This window comes from Amia ocellicauda, chromosome 16 (assembly GCF_036373705.1).
Source record: "Amia ocellicauda isolate fAmiCal2 chromosome 16, fAmiCal2.hap1, whole genome shotgun sequence".
Lineage (NCBI taxonomy): Eukaryota > Metazoa > Chordata > Actinopteri > Amiiformes > Amiidae > Amia > Amia ocellicauda.
In genome coordinates, this window is record NC_089865.1 from 19,400,100 (window position 1) to 19,420,481 (window position 20,382).

Below are 20,382 nucleotides of genomic sequence, written 5' to 3' on the forward strand. Positions count from 1 at the left end.
ATGTGGCTTAATGACAAGGCTGACACTTTCCAAACTGTTACACACAGGATTGGATGTTTAAAGTGTCGTGTTAAGCCCTAGCCAGACGTAATTGTGATTAACGTTGAACTCAAATGGTTTACTGTACTTTAAAATGTAACCATTTATATTCAAACTTTATAATTAACAAGACTGGCACCACCCAGGCTGATAGACAAAATATGTAATATTCAAATTGATATTAAAAGCAAAAGTATCTCGTTAAGCCTTGTCGTAGCCTAGTGTGAATTGTGCTTCATATTGAAAGCTTATACGTGGTTATTGTACTTAAGTGAAGCACTTAGATCCTAGATTTACTAACAACAAGACCCGCACCTACCAGGCCTATACAAATGAAGAGGCGTTTAACTTAACACAGTCAATATCAACTTCACGTCAGTCTTGTCATTTATTAAATTTGGATATCAATGGTTAAGTTTTAAGTACAGTAAACCACATTAAGCACAATGCAGCTTGGCTACACTACAATATGGCTTAGAAAAGACAAGACAGTTATGCTTTTAATGTCACTTTAAACATCCAATCTTTTGTGTAACAGTTTGGAAAGTGTCAGTCTAGTCATTTATGGAATGGATGTAAACGGCTATGTTTTAGTACAGTAAGTCACGTTGAGCGTTTTCTACATTAAGTGATATTCACCTTAAGTGAATTATTATACGCAGGGCTTAAGGTCGTAATCACATTGTTTGCGTTAGTAAAAACATATCCATCCTTTATTCATAGTAGGATGTGCCTAACTGTAAACATACAAACTTTGCAAAGCAATGGTTATGTTTAAAGCGCATTAAGGCATGTAAAGCTTTTCCAGACTCTCCCTCTGCTGCCATGTGGTCAGCCATGTTTGATGAGAATGGAGATCGATAGTGCGGTGATCATCTATCATGCCTGATGTATGCCTTGTGTTTCAGTCCGTGTGAAAACTGTCAAAAAGAACTGCGAGTGTGTAGAGAACTGCACATGCGCAGCAAGAAGCGTGAGTGCGCAGCGAGAACTGCACATGTGCAAACGAGATTGAACGAGCGCAGAATTGAATTCTAAGCATAAAATAAAAACCGTAAGTATAGTTTTGCACGTACAAGTTGTATTTCTGTTCTTGCTAATTTTGACAGTGAATTCACTCCATAGAATATGCGCTTCACACGGACTCTCCCAAGACTTGGAAATCCCTGTGTACATAATATCTGGCACACACATACCGCTGTGTGCCATGACATTCATAATAACCACATGTATTACAGAGTACGTACTAAAAGGAAATTTAATCAGGATTTAATACAATTTTATTTTGCACCATGAAACTGTTACTTTGTATCAGAGTGTACATTATATCCCATGTATGTTGTAAATGGGTTTGGCTGTGTATATGTGCAGCTATTTCCCATGACTTCAAATTGTTTGGTCATTTTCCATGACTTTTCCATGACTTTCCATGACCATTTTTTCCCCATGACTTTTACAGGATTTTCCATGACCGTGGGATCCCTGATCCCTGGTCAATACGTAGGTTGAAACACAATCATTAACTGAAACAGAAACAGCTGTGTAGGAGGAATAAAACTGGGTGAGGAACAGCCAAACCCAGCTCAGGTGGGGTTGCTGAAGACAGTTTACTGTCAAAAGTCATATACCATGGGAAAACTGAGCACAGCAACAAGACACAAGGTAGTTACACTGCGTCAGCAAGGTCTCTCCCAGGCAGAAATTTCAAGGCAGACAGGGGTTTCCAAATGTGCTGTCCAAGCTCTTTTGAAGAAGCACAAAGAAACGGGCAACGTTGAGGACCGTAGATGCAGGGGTCGGCCAAAGAAACTTACTGCAGCAGATGAAATACACATCATGTTTACTTCCATTCACAATCGGAAGATGTCCAGCAGTGCCATCAGCTCGGATCTACTGTCCGGAGAAGTCTGGTCAGAATTGGCCTTCATGGAAGACCTGCTGCCAAAAAGCCATACCTCCAAAGTGGCAACAAGGCCAAGCAACTCAACTATGCCACTGGACACTCAGGCAAGCCAGCAGAGGAGTCGCCTAGCTCACCCCAGTTAAGTATATATTTTTTCACGTGTCTTATACTTTAGCTAAGAGATGCATCGATTGTTTAAGTGGCTACTAGTTTAGTAAAGAGTTAGATATATTTTGCACCTGTATTGTAGTAATGGCAGTGACTGTTAGTTAATTAGGAACTGACACATTTTGTCCTTAGGTTGACACGCAGTGTCTGTAAATCAGAAGCGGTTACATTGTAGGCTGTTGTTATTATTTAGCATTGTTGCAAGCTATTGATCAGTGTAACTGCGTGTGTCTGGCACAGTCTTTGTCTATATTCAGATTTAAAGTGGCCATTAATTTTACTATGAGCAGTCCTGCCTGGGAGGGATTGTGCCATCCCGAGAGCCTTGTGAGTTTGTCTAAATTACAGTTTCAGTTAGCCGGAGTGTTGTTGTCGTTCGTTTGGACAGTCCTGTGTACAGACAGCGCAGAGTCTCAGTGCACACGTCACAGACACACACAGCTCTGCTGATGAAGTCATCGTGCGTCATGTGGGTGTGTGACACTCAGGGGGAGGGGCTAACACACACATTGATACACTTTAACATCGAGCTGAAGTTTCTGGAACTCTGACACTTCCGCTTCTCAGCTCTGCCCTCTGACCCGGCGCGCCCCCGTCTCCACAGAAACCAATGGGAGCTGCTGCGCATGCCCAGTGTGAAGCCACTTTAACCCTTGCCGGTGAGGCGCAAACGAAGTGCTGCCATTTCCATTAAAGTAATACACGAGAGATCGCACTCAATTTAGGTGTTGAGGCCACCTGCTCCAGGGCGACGTTCCTCACTGGGGGCTTCAGAGGGGCAGCTCCACCGGCACTTCCACTTCTGGCGGCAGGGGGCGCAGAGGAGATTCCCTCCCTGGTACTGCAATCATGGGTGCCGCAATGAAGCCCGAGCACAGCGTGCAGGAGAAGAGCTCCGAGTCGCTGCAGGACTGATAAGCAAAGGAAAAACACACATCAAAACACGGTTGATTAATGAATTACTTAAGGGAGAAAATGACTCAGAGTGTTTTCTGTTTTCGCTTCATGTTGCATATGGCACACAAAGGCTACACTAGGCCAGTAGCTAGAGTTGGTAGCTGCACATCTGGTCCATGAACCTGTGCTGGAAAAGTCCCATTCAGCTTGCTTAGTTATTAAAGGTCTCACTTGATTTTCTTACTGCTTGAACATATTAAAATTAAACTGAATGAAAAATTAAAGTCCATAACTGGAACTATAAATGTATGTAATTGTAAATTGATTGTTTATTTATTGTGAATTTAAAAAGGAGCATTACATATCACTGCTCATATTATAGTGGACACACTGCGCCTGCGTATCACTAGACTACACCACTGGAATAAACTACTGGAAAAAGACACACAACTGTAGAAAGTAGTTTACTACTGCCTACATGGAGTGTGCATGCAGAATAATAATAATCATTTAATGTTGGGATCGGTTTCTGATTTCTCATGCATTATACAGTAAATGCTTTCAAACTCTGTGAAAACCTGAAAAGGGGTTTGTCAGTGCATTTTGAGAAGCCATAAGGTGTGTGTGGTTTTAGGCAATGATGCTAATAACTCAAATGCATACGTGGGAGCATATCTGACAGCAAACAGTATATTTGATCATACCAAAATAAATAATAATACAGTGTAAAAAGGACCAAGGATTTTATTTTAAAATCCATTTCAAAAGTTCCTTTACTTCTAAAATTCAACTATTTAGTTACAACACCTTTTCCTGCAACGCATGTTAACTTTTCGTGCAGTGCAGCTAATATTTGCGGGGCGTAAAAGCTGATACAATACAATCGTCGGACCCCAACAATTCGTTATCGTTACATCACCTGACAGCGGCAAAGTTTTTTGCCAGCATGCAAGATGGCTGAATTGAATTTGTCGCCCAACTGCATTCATGTCTGCGCTGCCTGTGCACAGATTATTGACATGCAGTGGGAGGAGGCAGACTGAAACCAAATAAAAGCAGATCAATTACTCTGCAGGAAGGACCTCTGAAATGGCATTATTCGTTTTGTAATCGGAAAAGAAACTATGGGAAACCGCACAGCTGCTGCAAGTGCCCAGCAGGGATAGATGCTGCCTATAAAACTGCCATCTCCCTTTTCCCCCAAGAACACCTTGTCTGAATTATATTTCTGCTTTTCCACTGGCGCCTGGGTGTAAATGGTCTTTGGCTTTCGTTACAGAAGTAAGTAAGTCGTTTACATACATGCTAGCTCTGTTCTGGTAGCGGCTCTTTTCTCTGCATGCGTCCTGTCTGCTCGCCAGGGAAAGGGAATACAGCAGCCATTTCACTACCCCAGATACACCAGCATAGAGGGCCTGCAGCGTAGCATTGATCGGAAACCGGCATGACAGTCGCCATCATTTCGAGAGAGGACGTTGTCATGCATAAGCAGACGTGTTTTAACACCAAGTGGTCGCCAAATGACCGTTTTCAGGCGTTTTAGTGTAGGGAAAGGGGATGCACCAGCCAGCGTGATGGCTGCCATCTTCCCTTCTTAAGAAAACACAGCTGCATTCCAGCGCACGGAAAACCAGCCTTCAAAACATCCACACAAAACTTTACACAACTTTCTGGTTTCGCACATTTTCCGCTGGGACTGCGGCTGCATAGTCGGATCCAGTCATTGTTGCAGAAGTTGCGGAGAAAAGACGCAATGTTGAACTGTGTGCAGAAGAAGTGCCACCATTGCTGTCATCCTCCCTTTTTTCCTGGCAAAACAAGCCCAGATGACATGTGTAGATGTGAGCGCAGCAGAGCAAACATCCTCATGAGATCTGTAGCTTGGCCAACATCTACTTTTCTTCTACAAAATGAATAATAATAATGCAAATTTAAATTAAATACACAACAGGTCAATAAAGCGCAGTAGTAGCCTAAATTAATAACTAAGTGTGTTTTCCCCGCTGTATTAAATATAAAAAAATGAAATGCACATTTTCATGAATAAGACTGAATGTGAAAATACGGTCAAATGCATTTTAAATATCAGACGAAACTGTTGTAAAAGTAGCCTTATGCTCCAAATTTTTAATGTATTTTTTACTGATATGTTTTAGCGGTGCTTTTTTGTGGTTATTAGGCGTGCAAAAAAATATCAAATACATATCATAACCTCTATCAGTTCTGCACATGCTCATGAAACAAGAACAACCAGCATTGAATCTGTTTAACGCACTCAGACTCGGGTCAGCCTGTGTTAACCAATCTTGAACAATGTGCAGCTGTCACTGTAAAGCAGAGATGTGTAATAGTTGGTGATGCTGTAAACTCCAGATTCTTCATTAGGAGGAGAAACTGAAGAATTACAGCTTTGATTATATGTTACTGTAATGCACAAAATGACATGCCACAGCACATATATAGTGATTGATCTATCCAACACAGTGCTGGTATCTTCATCTGGCAGAGCTGACCCGGGGGGATGCAATGATGCACTTGAAAAATGAACTTCATGATGACAGTATTGAAATTGTTATTAATAGTATTATTAATGGCAGTCGACAGATCAAAAAGAATATAAAGAGAGAGAACACAAAAGTAGAATTGTGCTACGGTAGAAAGAAGTGGAAAAAAATATACAGTATTATGCAAAAGTTTAAGGCAGTTGAAAAAATGTTAACTAAATTAACTAAATGCAAAGTATATATACATATAGGCTATTATGTACTCCAGTACAGCAACACTCCAGTGTACTGATGAGATACCTAAAGCAATGAATGGCTTAGTGAATACTTGACATGTATACATATATCTACAAGAGATTGGCAATATTCTTGTGTGTTCACCTCTCCACATACATTATGTTGTAGTCATACACGCTGACAACACATACAATTTAAACCAGACGTTCGGAAGAGCACCACACTTTCAAATGGCTAAACTAATTTAGTGGAAAGAAAATGAACAGTTATGTGTGAAAAGCAGTTTCTTGGCTAGCAGCGCTCCAGCATGCTAATGTTGACTTCATAATAGGCGATGCTGTTGCATGTTGCTGAGGAATGTGGTTTGGGTGCCGTTATTGTGTTCTTTCCTATGTATGAGTCCTGGCCAAGACACTAACCTGGGATCTAGCTTGCCTAGCTTGGCTTTCTGCGTCTGCATCCTGCCTCATGACAATCCCGTAGCTTTGATCTGAGGGGAAGATTAGGATTTATTTGACATTAAAGCCACAATATGTTTTTGTTACAATCCATTCAATGTCCTTATTTTCTCTTGAGTAACAAAGGTGAAAAGGAAGTGTGAAGGAGACGGATTTCAAATTAGTCTGTTGTATTATTATTATTATTATTATTATTATTATTATTATTATTATTATTATTATTATTTAGTCTACACCCCGCCCCCACAAGCGTTTTCCTATTTTCTGTGCAAAATACTTATTTCAAGCAAGACCTTCCTTTAAATATACTTGTCCAAAACTAAAATAATAGTCGGATTGTATTTCTTGACAACATTAGTGGAGCCCATATGCTCCAGGCTCCAGTTTAATGGGAAACTGAACAGGATTTCTTCAATAACTAATAACCAGCTAAATGTTACCTGATCAATATTAAGATCATGTAGTGTTTGCTTGCTTTATAGTGTTCTGGAGTTAACAATAATGTTAAGTTCACCTTCGAGCTTGTCTGATTGAAGGTTCTTGTGAAAACTGGTAGAGATATATGAGGTATTTAAGTGGACACTTTATTAAGTACACCTCCCGTTTCCATGAAATACACTGCAGTCAGTGACATCATCATGTGTTCAGACTATGCTATTTAAAGCAGGTAGGAAGGTACCTGTGTGCAATTCAGGAAGCAGTGGAGTCGACATGGGCCACTCTGTGCATAATCCTGGTTTCAGACCATATTTAAGGGTTAACAAACACTCTCCTATAGGTGACTGTTAACTGAGTGCAAAATGTCTGCAGTGGTCATGATTCTGATTTGTTTCTTGCAGGCTCAAGCAGGTATGACCATCCTCAAGCCTGAACCCACAGCATGAAATCATGAGGAGGAAAACTAGGGGGCTGGCTGTGAGCACAATCTGATCAAATCCCGCAAAGGCACCGTTTCATTTCAACCACACATACCCACCTACACAAGGAATACAACAGGAAAATAGCATTTCAATAATGAACAGCAGCAGCTACTCCCTACCCACCATGGTGCCCAACAGCTCTGTGCTGGACTCCATGTCGATGAGCTGCAGCCCACCTGCCAGCAGCAGTGAAGGGGGCCAGGCGGTGCTCATTAGCAAGCCTTACAAGTGCTCTGAGTGTGGGCGCTCCTTTGCCCAGCTGACTGAGCTGGAGCTCCACGAGATGTCACATGCGGCCGAGCGGCCCTACACCTGCGACCTGTGCGGCAAGACGTTTGCCCAGACCTCTGCCCTCACCAAGCACCAGCGCGTGCACACAGGGGAGAAGCCCTATAAGTGCCCGGCCTGCAACAAGTGCTTCGCCCTCTCTTCCGGCCTGGTGCTGCACAAGCGCATCCACACCGGGGAGCGCCCTCACAACTGCCCGCTGTGCATCAAGACCTTCATCTCCTCCTCCCACTTGGCCCTGCACCTGCGTTCGCATACGGGGGAGCGCAAGTACAAGTGCAGCATCTGCGGCAAGCTCTTCCTGCAGTCCTCCCACCTGGTCCGCCACAAGGCCATCCACACAGGGGAGAAGCCCTTCAAATGCCCCGAGTGTGGGAAGAACTTTGGCCGGGCGTCTCACCTGAAGACCCACCGCCGCCTGCACACAGGGGAGAAACCCTTCAAGTGCTCAGAGTGCGACAAGGCCTTCACCCAGAAAGCCGGCCTGATAATGCACCAGAGGTTGCACACAGGGGAGCGCCCTTTCAAGTGCGACAAGTGTGGAAAGGCTTTCCGCTCCTCTGCCCACCTCCTGTCCCACCAGGCTCTCGAGTCCGGGGAGCGCAACTTCATGTGCATCCAGTGTGACAAGGCCTTCAAGTCAGCCTCCTCCCTCAAGCAGCATGTGAAGACCCACGAGAGCCGCGAGCCATACCGCTGTGGTGTGTGCCACCGCTCCTTCGCCCGCTCCTCCTACCTGCAGCTACACATGCGCACTCACAGTGGCGAGCGCCCCTACCACTGCATGGTCTGCAACAAGACCTACGCCAAGATGGCCACCTTTGAGCGCCACTGCACCCAGCACCAGCAGCAGAACGGGGACAAGGACAACGATGACGTTGACGACGAGGACGTAAAGCCCCCACTGCAGCCTTCTCCGCTCCCCCAGTCAGAGGTCAACACTAGGGCCAAAGCCCGGGCCAAAGCAAAGGCCAAAAAGGCTAAGTAAACACCATCTTGCCAAACCTACACCTAACTCTACATTTCTAAAAGTAGTGACACGCTCTAATATCCCCAAGACTTACAACAGCTTTCTTACCTTCTCAATTGTGGTTTATTATCTTACCAGTGCCTAGTTTTTAAAGTAAGACATAATCGTTTGTACTGGATGAAGAGGTCTTGAGGACTTTTGCTTCATGAAACTTGTGGACGGGTGTTACTGGGAGGATCATTGGGCCATCCACCAGGCTGCAACTATATCCTGCTTTTCATTAAGTCCGTGAAGAACATCATAAATATTTCAAGGTGAATGATAAGATGTGATTCCTAAGGCCTTTCAATGGACCTTACTGATGACTGAGTTCTCCTGGGAAACAAGCACTGATGAAGAAGCACCCAGGCTTGACTTTCTTATGACATAGTGGAACTGAAGGTGCTAGAGAATTCTACTTGGTGTGATCAATTTTAGTGCATTATTACTAATCCTCTTATTTGAAGCCTTTGGTCTTTACAGGCAGTTAAAACCTGTATTGCCCAAGATCGCCACACATAAAAGAGGGTAAGGATAAGAACAGCTCTTTGGAAGTCATTTAATTTCCAATTGTAGGACAGCTATGGAAAACCAGCTTGTGCCTCATGAGTTGGTCATGGTCAAAATGTAGTTCACGCAGCCTAGAAGTGCAGAGCAGGTTTAGAACAGACCTGGACAACTATACTGTTGCAAAGACACATTTTCACAAGGAATGGAAACCCCTTCATAAATAATCTAACCAGCCTGGAGCACATCATTGCACACAAAGAAGCGGCAATCGAGGGTTTTAAGAATTGAGAACTGATCGGAACTACACTGGTGCTCATAAAGCATGACAGATAGGCGAGTCTTTTTGGACTGTGCTCTGTTTTCTGGAACAGAAACAACATAAAAGTTTCAGCTCTGATGAATAAAAGTGGTCTGACTTTTTTTGGTGCTGCCTTCTTGTCTAGTGAAACCTAGATAGCTGCATATGAAGACTCAATTCAAAATTCACTTACATGCAATATCAAACATTTCTTGGTGGATAATTCCTGAGGGAATGATTTTGAATGAGATTTGTACTTTTTTTGTTTTTCTATGGATTTTCTCCGGTTTATTGCTTTGAGAGCTCATCTGTCCTACTGTCTGTTAATGCAAAGGGAAAAATGTGTTGTGAGTGTCATTTTATAAGTCTTGTAGACGTACAATATATGCAGCTGTGTGATAGTGGAACACTATAAATAAGAGATCTCAGTTGAGAGGTCCATGGAGGAAAATCTCTTCAGCAATTTCAAGGCTGAAATATCAAACTTTCAGATATGAAGTTTGTAACAAGAATACTTAGATGCTAAATGTAACTTTTGTTCAATAGTTATAATTGAACCTAATGTTAGATTTCCATTAACGTGTTGTCAGATTTACTTTTCAAGGGACGATGAGTTCTCATACCTTTCATTAACACATTTTCACAAGTGCCATTAGTTCTGTTCTTCCCGTTCTACTGCTATCACCGAGACTATATCCACGTAAAGACTTATCTTTGGAAGAGTATCTTTCCTAAAACCTTCCATAGGTTGTCCTAGAAACCTCTGGAATCTTACGTTTCTATGTAATAATGGACCAGGAACTTTAAGGCCCTGATCGACACTTTAGGAGAAATCCGTGAATTTTACACAGATACCACTGGTACTAGATCTTGTATGCGTGGTATTTAAGCTAGCACGTGCACTCCTTTGAAAGTTAGCTCCATTGTTGGAGAATAAACAAATGCACTAAAGGTATATTTTTTTCTCATTTTTCTTGCCCTTAAAGGTATCTAACTCAGAAAAGTGAATATGTATACAGCATAACTTATGAAAATTGCTGTTAAACAGTCTTTGTTCGTCAGCAAACAAAATTGGGAATCAACATGATTTTAAATATATTATTTACTTTTCTAAACCTAGTTTTAAGTGTAGCTCTGTTTGTATAAATGTTTAGATCTACAGGTATCCACTATCTCTCGCAGATCATGTAACCAGGCAAAACCATTGCCTTGCTGTTAAGCTGAAAAATGATACTACTAATAAAATTAAATCTGGAAGATCATGGTAACTTCAGTAAGCCTGAACAAACTGCTATGCTGTGCATTAAGTGTATTGTATTCATTTAAATCCATTAGATGAACAGAATGCTATTGAAGGCTTTGCGGCTGTTTGAAATACTACATAGACATAGAAGCTTCTGTTTTTCATTTTGTCAACTAATATAGCAGAAACACATGAGTGAAACCAGCACCAGTGTATATTATCGGAGGGTAAGCTCAAATGTCATTTTCCTTATTGCTGACTAGGTGTAACAGTTTTATTCCATGTCAATTTGAAGTCAATGATCAGGCCTAGTGGCTGCTGATGGAAGGAGAAAGTGATGGAAAGAGCTAATTATTTTGTCGGTTGTTCAGCAGGTCTGAACTGAGCCCAGCTGCTACAGTGTTACAGAGTAAGGTGGTGAGTTTATTTAGTCTATACCAATTTTGAGCTGTTAAGTCCAAGGTCAGGATTGGAATCAGGTGATATCACAAGTGAAAGGATGTCTACTGTCTCAGTCTAGGGTCCACTAGTGTGTTGGGACATGGTCTGATCCCAGATGCTAACCAGCATCACAGGCCTCCCAGCCCACAATGAGTGACAAATCCGATTGGCCAAGAAGCATCGGGGTGATTTGTACACCAGTTATACTGGGTAACAGTCAGAACTGCCACACAGTGCTGCAGAATTGGAGCAAGTTCTGAGATGGAAAAAGCAGAAAGCACTGCAGTGACATACAGATAGGACCCACTGTAAGAGGTCTGTTAGAGGAATCCCTTCTTGAGAAAAATGCGGTCTGTTCAGTGGACTCCCAGCAACCCCTAGCCCTTATCACCCTTCCTTGCAGCTTTTCACAGTGCATTGTCTCTTTCCCTGTATTAATCAGTCCCTTTATTGGTGTGCCCTGGTTTCTGCTTTCCTAGGTGTAAACTGTTAATGGCCAGCACCAGTAATGAGCTCATTCTTCACTGAGTCAGTTGACTGAATGGTACTTTTTCTCACCCCTTTCCTGGAGCTGTAGGGCTCCCTCAGTGGGAATGACTCTCCACCCTTGTGTCCTTTGTGTTTTGTACCCAGTACCTGAAAGCTGTTTTTTGTTTTAGACACCATAACATGAACAGATGCAGCAGACAATATTGAATTATATTTTATAAGTTTGAGAATCCACTTTGTGAAAGTAAATAATGTTTGATTAAGGTTTGACACAATCTGTGGGACTCAAAACGGACGATATGCGAGAAAAAACAATACATTTCTAAATCTGAGTCACTGTAATGAAGTGCTGCCATGTTGTCTGGAGTTTATAAACATCTCTGCCAATGTAACCATGCTAAGATGAATGTAGACCAAGGACTGTATTTGATCTGCCTGTCAGAAAAAAAAAAAAACTAGCCCATCTGCAGTGCTTTGCTCTTACCTATATTGTATGGATTGCTGTACACTTACAATGAAAAAGGTTCCTTTTCAAACACTGGGCAGGACTTGTTCTTATTTGTCTGCATTACGTTTTTTATTTTGTGGTTCCATTATGGATTGCAGTACTACTTTAAAAAAACAACCGTTTAGATAATTTTTATCGCTAAACATTTTTTAATTGTGTTTTGATCAAGTGCATGTTGTTTTCCCACAGGCCAGTAAAACAGCACACTAGTGATTCAAGGCACAACAACCAGAAGACAAATTAAAAATCATTGGCTCACGCTGTAGCTGAGTGCACTTGGTAACATAAGATAATATGAGAACAATCTGAACATTTATTGTCTTGTTTTTCAATTTACTTTTTTACAGAATCTTAAGTCATATCACTTTCTTTGAGCAGTAATTAATATTGAAAGTTTATTTTCAATTAATCATTTATCATCATTGCTATATAGATTAAACAATTTCGAGAAAATTGTTTCCATGTGGTGTACAAACTGGTTTAATGAAACTAAACGTAGAAAAACAAAAAAGGCAGCAAAGTTTATAAGCAGTTCAATATTGTGTGAAAGATTGGATTGTATTTCTGTGCATTGGTGGTAGCATAAAAACACCCAACCGCAGCTACAAAGCGAAAGCAATGAAAATAATGTGCTTTTCCTCTTTGATAAAGCAAACCATCGTTGCAAAAACACAAGGTATGTCATTTGTTTTTCAATCCTTTTTGGATATATAACAAATTTGTTATCGAGTCCATTCAATTGTCCAAGCACAAAAGCAAACTTCTAATATTTTCCTCTCAATCTTTCATTAAAATTTATCTTAAATTACACATGAAACATTCAGTAAATCTTCAATAAAAATTCCACATAAGGCAGGAATGTCTTGTTGTGAACACTGCTGTAGACATATACATATATACATTACCTAAGAAGAAGAACAAAAGAAAGTTTACAAACGAGAGGAGGCCATTCGACCCATCGTGCTAATTTGGTGTCCATTAATAATGAAGTGATCCAACGATCCCTATCCAGTCTATTTTTAAATGTTCCCAAATTTTCAGCTTCAACCACATTGCTGGGGAGTTTGTTCCAGTTTTGTTTTTATATATATATGCTGGTAAGATCCGCCAAGTTACATTCAATTTCAGTTTTACCTTGACACATAAGTTTTGTCCCAGCGTGAAAACTGTACAAAGACTGCAAAGTCCCCAGAAATCCAATCCATTGTTTCCTGGAAGTGTTCATACATCTCACCACAGCAGTTATGTTACATTGATAAGGGAGATGTCAGTTGTCATTTCAGAATGTTTTTTAGGTTTCTGCAGAACCTGAGATTCTGGGCTATCTCCACATCGGGAAACTCTTCTGCCCACTCTGTGAAAACAAACACACAGAATTAACCAGGTTTAAGGAAGACATGACAATTCATTTCAGCTTGGCTAATTCTCTGGAGGCTGAGAGACTGTTACCGTGCATGCTGAAGGGTCCTGGAGGCTGGTGTGAGTCCACTGGAGGAAGAGAGTCATGTGGCGTCTCCAGACAGGGTTTCTCTGGAGCAGGATGGTGCCGCGGATTGAGTCTCCTTGCTGTATGGAGACAGGTCTATCCAGCATGAGCAGAGTCTGCTTCCAGTGTGTCAGACTAAGGACAAAAGAGCAGCACACAGGACAGTAATGTGCTGGTTAGTGAAGTTGTGCATTTCTGCATGTTCATGTTTGCTATTCTCACTCTCTTTCACTTTTGTGTGGTTTTGAATGTAATGTTTGCACAATAAACACACCATACACATCATAGCTCAGAGACACTTGAAAGTTGATGAAGCATGTTTTTCTCAATACTCATTAGTATTTTGGGCCTTTTTAACACACACTCACAATGTCAGGACAGGAAACTGGCTCATGCACATTGGAAAAAATATACACTTGTGAGGACTGCTTTAATAATAATGACAAAAAGTTAAAATGTCCAAATATTTAGAACAGAGGATGTTTACAATTAGCTTTGATATATTCCAATGACAGAATTGCATCTCTGCTCCTTGCCTCTCCATCACAAATGTACGATTACATGCAACTGAATATTTACTAATTAACTTCAGAAATAATAGAATGTAATGAGAGCAAAGCAAAATGTAAACTGAAGGCAACTGTCATTAATAAATGTGGATGCCTATATGAAGAAGAAAGCCTCAAACTAATCCATTAATAAGAGGTGAAGTTAAGATTAAGAGCACCATTCAATTCCTGCAGACGGCCTTTTGCAGTTTCTGTTGGGAAAAGCCCATTACGAAAAGCATGCCCTGTCTCTGAGCTGACATACGGGTAGTGAGGTCCGGTGTTTAACTCCAGCGAAGTGCCCCCTTTCACCAGGCTGTGGAACTGGACACTAAACCAAGCAGTAAACCCATGCAGAGTCCCTGATTTCTCCGCTTTGAAGCAAAATTCTCCTTTCAGTCTCTAAAAGATGAAAAATGATAAGCTGCTTAATTTAAAAAAAAAGAGGAAAAAAAATGAATTTATGTAAGTAAAAAAAAAAAAAAAAAGAATTAAACCACTGCCTTAAATCCAATTCGGGCAATTTCATGGAACAGTCAAATATTATGAAAACGTTTTCCATTCTTCAACCAAGTAATGTGCTGCGTCTGTCAACAAAAGGCAGCTCAGTCAATGATTGTCCGACAGTACAGAAATAACCCTTCGATGTACAGAATACAGCCATGTCTTCAACAGAAACATATTTTACAGTAACATAGTCATTCAACAGTCATAATGAGGGAGAAAATATATTTAGCTTTAGCTTTAACCACCATTGAATATGTGAAGGACCCGAGTCTGTTGACAAACATACTGATACCTGCCTTCTTCACTGAAGCATATTAGAGCAAACAACATATTGTTCTAGTTTCCTTTACACTGAGAAGTCCTCCACATCCTCTCCCTCACCTCCAGGTCAGCAATCTGTAGAGAGTGGAGGTCCAGTTTCAGGATGTCACAGGGCACAGACAGGCAGTCGTCTGTTTCCAACTCGTGTCCAAACTTGGGCCTGGAGAAGAACTCCTTCTGGGCAAAGGGCCTGGAGTCAAGAATGAAACACATTGTTCATCATGATTATCGGCTGAACAGAATCTTCATACAGCCGCCATTGGCAATCACGTTAATCCGAAACACTGCATACTGAAAACCAGTCTTTCCATTCCAATATATGTTTCTAATTCCTTTTTCATTTCAATCCCAATTCCAGTAGAGCTTATTCTATCAATGGCAAAAAGAATTGGCATTGGAATGGGTCTGAATTGGAATTGGAGTTGAAAAAGAGGAATTGACTGCCAACTCTGCACTGATCATGACAGGGTTTATAAACAAGGCAAGCTTGTGGAATAAGCTGAAGAGCTGGATACTTAGGGTGTGGAAAACTGAGCTCCTCTATCAACACTAGAAGAAGGAGGTTCAGGCCTCACTTGAGACAGCTGAAGTCCAGACCATAGGGCTCCTCCCAGAAGGCGATCTTGCAGCTGTAGTCCTCCTCAGCCTGGCAGGGGACGAGGGTCAGGATGGCGGATGAGGGCCACATGACCCCCCCCTCCTTCAGCCAGTGGTCCCGAGCCAACAGCACCGACTCCACCATGAACTCAAACTGGAACCCCCAAAACAAAGCAGAGAGTCGGTCTGAGCTGTGCACAGACACCTGCCCGCCTTCCAAGTAAACGTTCAATATCGTCTGCTTTTACTTACCAAGAGACAGTTGCCCATCCACTCCGACACAAGCACATCCACCTTCTGTGGCAGTGTCAGCTCCTCCACCCGCCCTTTGAACACGGTCACCAGGTTCTCGCAGTCGTTCTGCTTCACCAGCTGCCGGGTGTGGTCCGCCATAGCACTGGCCTCCACCGCGTACACCTGCGGGAACAGGAGCCACAGCTCACCACCTCACACGGGCAGCACTGACCCTCCCCAGGCCTTGTGTGACAGAGGATCCGTCACGCCGAGCCAAGGCTTCTCATCCTAGACTGGCGGTGAAGAGCAATTGCAAATGAGGTATTTTCTGGTTAAAATACACACTGCATGGCCATGAAGTGAGACATCAAGTAGACATCAGTCACACACAGAAACAACTTCCATAGGAAAGAGTGCCCTGGCATGCCTCCAAAGGGCCTCTAGGTGGAGCTCTACACATAGGAAACTGCACACAAAAACCACAATACATTTAATATATTAAATCAATTGACTAATCCCTAAAAATAATCTGCAGGGTTTAGATTTTACTATATAAAATACAGCATGTTTACTTATGAAAAAATAAAAACAATTGTCTTAATTAACGTTACAGTCACAAATGATATAAACAATAATGCTATTCATTTTAATATGCAGATTTCTTTAAATTCACCCTACTTGGGGCAGTGCTGCAGGTAAAAAATAATAATAATCAAAACTCATAAACACAAGAGCTGAAACCTAGACACACATTGCAGGATAAAGGAAGTATGAGGATTTAAGTAAGACAACTTTTCTCAAGGTCCTTTCAAAGTAAAGCACACTGCTTTGTTTACTGAGATCTGATTTAAGATTAAGCCATTTCACACTGGCCATCTGACCTGGTCACAACCTAAGTGACTGTGCATACTCTTGGTTTTGATGCTCAACAGTGGGCCTCAATGCAGCTAGGACTCGAGCTCTGTTGTGAAAGGGCCGTGGGAAGAGGATCCTCAAACTGCCACGCTGGTCAACGGGTTTAAAGTAACGGTGGTCAGTTACCGCTGCCGGCTCCGAGAGTGTTGCACAGAAGAGGCTGATCACGCCGGTTCCGCAGCCCACATCCAGCACAACGCGGCCCTTGAGCGCGTCTCTGTTGCTGAAGATGACCTCTCTGTACTTCTCAGTGCGTGGCCTGTCCGACAGCATCTCCAGGTGCAGCTTCTGTCGAGCACAGGAAGGTGCAGGCTGTCAGTGAACCCTCAGAGGAGCCAACGGTCAGAGCCCTGAATATCTCATGAGTATCTCACCAGGGTTCCATAGCTGCCGAAGTATTCCTCATCCTGCCACGCATCATCCACGTCCTCTCCCTCCAGGTATGGCTGAAGATGATTGGAGGGGACATAGCCAAAAAGCCCACAGAGCTCTGCCCACCACCAATCAGGTGAAGACTTGTTATGGATGAGTAGCCGGTCCCCGGTGCTGAAGCTGAGCTGGAGGAAGAAGACTGAGAGCTAAAGCATGACATCCACAGAGCCACAATCCCCCCCACAGGATTGAGGAGCAAATGCTTTGTTCACAAAACCAGAACATTATATTAAGACATACACTCACCTAAAGGATTATTAGGAACACCTGTTCAATTTCTCATTAATGCAATTATCTAACCAACCAATCACATGGCAGTTGCTTCAATGCATTTAGGGGTGTGGTCCTGGTCAAGACAATCTCCTGAACTCCAAACTGAATGTCTGAATGGGAAAGAAAGGTGATTTAAGCAATTCTGAGCGTGGCATGGTTGTTGGTGCCAGACGGGCCGGTCTGAGTATTTCACAATCTGCTCAGTTACTGGGATTTTCACGCACAACCATTTCTAGGGTTTACAAAGAATGGTGTGACAAGGGAAAAACATCCAGTATGTGGCAGTCCTGTGGGCGAAAAATGCCTTGTTGATGCTAGAGGTCAGAGGAGAATGGGCCGACTGATTCAAGCTGATAGAAGAGCAACTTTGACTGAAATAACCACTCGTTACAACCAAGGTATGCAGCAAAGCATTTGTGAAGCCACAACACGTACAACCTTGAGGCGGATGGGCTACAACAGCAGAAGACCCCACCGGGTACCACTCATCTCCACTACAAATAGGAAAAAGAGGCTACAATTTGCACAAGCTCACCAAAATTGGACAGTTGAAGACTGGAAAAATGTTGCCTGGTCTGATGAGTCTCGATTTCTGTTGAGACATTCAGATGGTAGAGTCAGAATTTGGCGTAAACAGAATGAGAACATGGATCCATCATGCCTTGTTACCACTGTGCAGGCTGGTGGTGGTGGTGTAATGGTGTGGGGGATGTTTTCTTGGCACACTTTAGGCCCCTTAGTGCCAATTGGGCATTGTTTAAATGCCACGGCCTACCTGAGCATTGTTTCTGACCATGTCCATCCCTTTATGACCACCATGTACCCATCCTCTGATGGCTACTTCCAGCAGGATAATGCACCATGTCACAAAGGTCGAATCATTTCAAATTGGTTTCTTGAACATGACAATGAGTTCACTGTACTAAACTGGCCCCCACAGTCACCAGATCTCAACCCAATAGAGCATCTTTGGGATGTGGTGGAACGGGAGCTTCGTGCCCTGGATGTGCATCCCACAAATCTCCATCAACTGCAAGATGCTATCCTATCAATATGGGCCAACATTTCTAAAGAATGCTTTCAGCACCTTGTTGAATCAATGCCACGTAGAATTAAGGCAGTTCTGAAGGCGAAAGGGGGTCAAACACAGTATTAGTATGGTGTTCCTAATAATCCTTTAGGTGAGTGTATATTTAGTTACGGAACAGCACAAACCTGTACAAACTCTTCCACCAGTCCTGTTCATGGGCAAACCCTGTCTCTTCTGTTTTATTAGGCTACTATATTATTAAACTAAGAACATATTTGAAGCGTTGCCACAAATGGATTACAATAGCTATTGATTCCATTATGGGTTCAATTAGGTAGCCCAACACCATCACAAGATATTGGGAGTCACTTTTGACAAGACCAGCATTGAAAAATTCTGCCTGATGTACAAGCACCCAACCTGATTATCTTCCCGGGCACAGTAATCAGAGATGCCAATGAACTCCTCCACGGGGTTCCCACCATTATGAGGAGGGGTCCCATCCGTCTTGTCCATTTTCATTCCGGGTATTTCCGAGGCTTTGATCAATACAATAGCAGCCGTCAGATTAACTCATTCAATATATAGTCTAAAAAGATTGTAATTACATACACCGTTTGAGAATAATACAGATCAATAGTTTTCAGATACCTCCGTACAGAGGACAGCTCTGAAAAGCAACTACTGAACAACTTGGAAAAGTAGAGATGGCAGCAATGTGAGAGGGTACCTGTGGAGAGAATGAGCCCACATAATACGATTTTATTTATTCAATTGTTTTTTTGTTTGTTAATGTATTCGTAAATGTATGAGTTCCAGTATCACCATAGCCATATTTAATTAACAGAAAGGGTAGCGCACACATTTTAACCACAAGTCGGTTTCTGATTTGTCTGAAGATGACAGCCAAGTCTCTCTACGTTAACTTTTCCAATGCAATATTTATACTGTTGGTTTAGGTTACGTTATTTTAAAAGCTAACGCATATAGTATCCGTTGCAAATTTGCATAAACTAACCTACATAAACTAACATAAAAACACATATTATATTTAGATTTATATTATATGTGAACGTTCCTAGGCAAACTATAAAATATCAATAACCAGTTTAGAGAACAGTTAATTAAAAATAATAATAGATATATGTATATTTGTAAGTTTTGCCGCACTCACAGTTATCGCATTCTAATCCACAAGCACTTCCGTGAAGCGAAGGCTGATGGGAAATGTAGTTAATTTCCGGAAAAGAACACCTTTACTTTTCTTTCTTCACGGACGGTTCGGGTAATTTTTCTTAATTTTTGTCCATTTTTATTTATTTATATTTTCTCTAATAAAACGTTGGTATTTTCTCATATGGAAAACCCACATCTTTATACGTGTATATTTTAACCCTATATTACAAAGATATGAAAACATAATACATATGGTCATATAGGAGTTTTTTGTTTTTTGTTTTTTTGAGAATTTATATAGGAAAAATGTGGCGGAAGTGTTAATCTCTAATATTGTAACTCCCATCTGCAGAAAGTATCAACTGTGCTGCTTCATTGGCCAAGTTTCCGCAGCTTTGATCCTAAACACCATACATTTCAATGTGCTTTAGCAGACAATTAAGATAAATAATTCAGGCATGCCACGTGTGTTTATTAAAGCTTTGCTGGGAACATCTTACATTTTGCAGAACTTTTACATACTGCGAATGATTATCAGCACTCTAGATTACAGTTGTAGCCATGGTGCTGTAGACTGCAAAAACTGTGCTTTGCTACTTACTAATTATTTCCATATGGCATTATAATATGTTTAACCTGTGTGTTTGTAGTGTTAACAGCAGAGATATCACGTCCCAGGTGAAAAAGCTGGGAGTTTCTGTACAAGACCTTCATCATTATGTGTAGCTGTTCTGGAGAATTTAATTGTGCATATTTATTAAATAACAATGGGTGACTTTTTGAATGCATTATAAAGAGGGAAACTTGTCATAAAGGGTCTGGTAATCTTCCAATCTTTAAAGATCTAAGAACTTCATAGTCTGTTGAGATTGTATTATATAAGAATCAGATGCATAAGTCATAAACCTTTCAAACAGACTAACAACTTAAGTCCACTAGTGCAGCTGTGTA

At 41.7% G+C, this 20,382-nt stretch overlaps 2 protein-coding genes across 5 annotated transcripts; one reads left to right on the forward strand and one right to left on the reverse strand.

Annotated features, from left to right (window-relative positions):
* Positions 1-1,683: 1,683 nt before the first annotated feature.
* On the forward strand, positions 1,684-11,942 carry LOC136711919 (zinc finger protein 300). Of its 2 annotated transcripts, none has more exons than XM_066688513.1 (2): positions 1,684-2,080; positions 7,046-11,942. In XM_066688513.1, the coding sequence occupies exon 2, from the start codon at positions 7,221-7,223 to the stop codon at positions 8,400-8,402; it is 1,182 nt and encodes a 393-aa protein (XP_066544610.1). In that variant the 5' UTR covers positions 1,684-2,080; positions 7,046-7,220; the 3' UTR covers positions 8,403-11,942. The 2 variants fall into 2 exon arrangements, with proteins under 2 accessions (XP_066544610.1, XP_066544609.1); XM_066688512.1 differs by lacking the exon at positions 1,684-2,080 and adding an exon at positions 3,949-4,288.
* Positions 11,943-11,970: 28 nt separating this feature from the next.
* prmt2 (protein arginine methyltransferase 2) lies at positions 11,971-19,472 on the reverse strand. Of its 3 annotated transcripts, XM_066688509.1 has the most exons (10): positions 19,430-19,472; positions 18,676-18,794; positions 16,895-17,077; positions 16,647-16,808; positions 15,624-15,788; positions 15,350-15,525; positions 14,835-14,964; positions 14,212-14,348; positions 13,362-13,533; positions 11,971-13,266 (listed from the first exon to the last, which is right to left on the reverse strand). In XM_066688509.1, exons 2-10 carry the CDS (start codon positions 18,775-18,777, stop codon positions 13,234-13,236), a joined length of 1,260 nt encoding a protein of 419 aa, XP_066544606.1. In that variant the 5' UTR covers positions 18,778-18,794; positions 19,430-19,472; the 3' UTR covers positions 11,971-13,233. The 3 variants fall into 3 exon arrangements, with proteins under 3 accessions (XP_066544606.1, XP_066544608.1, XP_066544607.1); XM_066688511.1 differs by lacking the exons at positions 11,971-13,266; positions 14,212-14,348 and having other exon boundaries at positions 13,384-13,533; XM_066688510.1 differs by lacking the exons at positions 11,971-13,266; positions 13,362-13,533 and having other exon boundaries at positions 14,256-14,533.
* Between the last annotated feature and the right edge of the window lie 910 nt (positions 19,473-20,382).